General features: G+C 68.4%; 1 protein-coding gene across 1 annotated transcript in view; it reads right to left on the bottom strand.

The window, feature by feature from the left end:
* The window catches only part of DNAJC22 (DnaJ heat shock protein family (Hsp40) member C22), a 2,019-nt gene extending 1,538 nt beyond the window's left edge, over nucleotides 1–481 (bottom strand). The window contains exon 1 of the mRNA XM_019506023.1: nucleotides 18–481. Coding sequence (XP_019361568.1) covers nucleotides 18–443 — 426 coding nt within the window. The 5' untranslated portion in view covers nucleotides 444–481. The remainder of the gene's footprint in view (nucleotides 1–17) is intronic.
* Between the last annotated feature and the right edge of the window lie 1,113 nt (nucleotides 482–1,594).

The raw sequence follows: 1,594 nt of genomic DNA, 5'->3' as shown, positions 1-1,594 counted from the left end.
GCCACGGAGCGGCGGGAGAAGATGGGGGCAGTCAGGAAGGCGGCTGTCAGTGTGTGGCCGAGGTCAGCTGTCTGCGGGCCCACACTGGACACCAGGTGCACGCCCAGTGCCACGGCCAGCGGCAGGACCACAAGCTCAAAGCCGGGCAGGGAGCCCAGGCCCAGCTGCGCCACCAGCCCGAAGTAGGCGCCCACGGCCACCTGGCCCAGGAAGCGTACGGGGCTCAGGGTGGGCGGGCGGCCAGGCTGCGGCTCCGGGGCCCCATTGGCCTGTGCCACCCAGCCGGGCAGGCACCAGGGCTCGGCCAGCCAGCCCACACCGAAGCCACCCAGCGTGAGCAGCCACAACAGCGCATGGTTGTCCCGGCCTAGGTAGAGGTGGTGCAGCCCCACTGGGCCTCCCAGCGCCCACAGGGCCAGGGCCACCAGGACCCGCTTGGCCATGGGGCGTGGTGGCCACCCTCAGACCCCACCAGGGTCCTCCCCAGGCCCCACTGACCTGTGCCCCCCTGCACACCGGCACCCTCCCGGCCTCACCGCCAGCTCCCAGCTCAGGGACTTTGCCCCTTGCCTGGGGAGGTGGCGCTGATGGGGGGGGCAGCAGCACTGAATGCACAGGGCAAAGGGCAGGGGCGTTCCCAGCGGGGGGTGAGGGGAGGGTGTCTGCAGACCGCCCCCCGAGGGCAACCAGGGAGTGGAGCCCAGACATTCGGGCTCCCTGCTCCCCCCACAGACCCACAGCTCCCAATGTTTGGAGCATCCAGCCGCCCCCAACACAGGTGCTACCCAGGGGCACGAGGACCGATGGACGGGCATGGGGTCTGGGGGTGAATGGACAGAGACAGGGTCCGGGGATGGATAGACGGGCATGGGGTCAGAGGGGGTGGACCGCTGGACAGCCTGGCCCTGCCATGGCCCCAGGGGGTCTCCTCTGCCCTGACCCTGTCCTCAACGGTGGTGACCCCCACATCCCAGGCCCCGATCCTGGCCTAGGAGCCAGCCCAAGCAGTGGGGGTGGGGCTCAGATAGGCCCTATCCTGCAATGCAAGGCTGATCCTGGGGAGGCATTTGCCCCCTGGCAAGGCTGGGGCAGGTGCCACCCCACTTCCCACCTCCACTTGTTATGCCAGTGTGTTTCATGGGGGTCTGTGCAGATCCCCCCCATGCCAGCACGGTCCCCCATCTCCGGTGGCCGTGTGTTTGCCCAGACCTGGCTGCTGCCTCCTGGCCCTTATTTACATGGATTAGCAGGAGCGGCCGCCAATTTGTTCTAATTCATTATTAATCAGCCCCTCACCCGCGCCCGTACTGTTGACTCAGGGCCGCGGCGCTGCCAGCCGGGGGGGGGCTGTGACTTACATTACTTGGCTTCCCTTGTTGTTCCCCCGGTCAGGGTGGCTGGGGGGCTTGGGGGCTGCGGTCCCCCCCAGAGCGGGCCAGGACCTGGCTCTGGTTGGGGCATGGGTGGGCTCTGGGCACCAAGGGGGTGCAGGGGGGTTGTCCTGGATTTGAGTCCTGGCTTTAGGGTCCAGTGGGTGGAGCAGGGACCGGGGGGCCTGGGAGCTCCTTCCGGCTGGGGGGCACTGACCTCCAGT

The sequence above is a fragment of the Gavialis gangeticus genome, unplaced genomic scaffold (genome assembly GCF_001723915.1).
Source record: "Gavialis gangeticus isolate Ggan-Ray unplaced genomic scaffold, GavGan_comp1, whole genome shotgun sequence".
Classification (NCBI taxonomy): Eukaryota; Metazoa; Chordata; order Crocodylia; family Gavialidae; genus Gavialis; species Gavialis gangeticus.
This window is presented reverse-complemented; position numbering and strand designations above follow the sequence as displayed.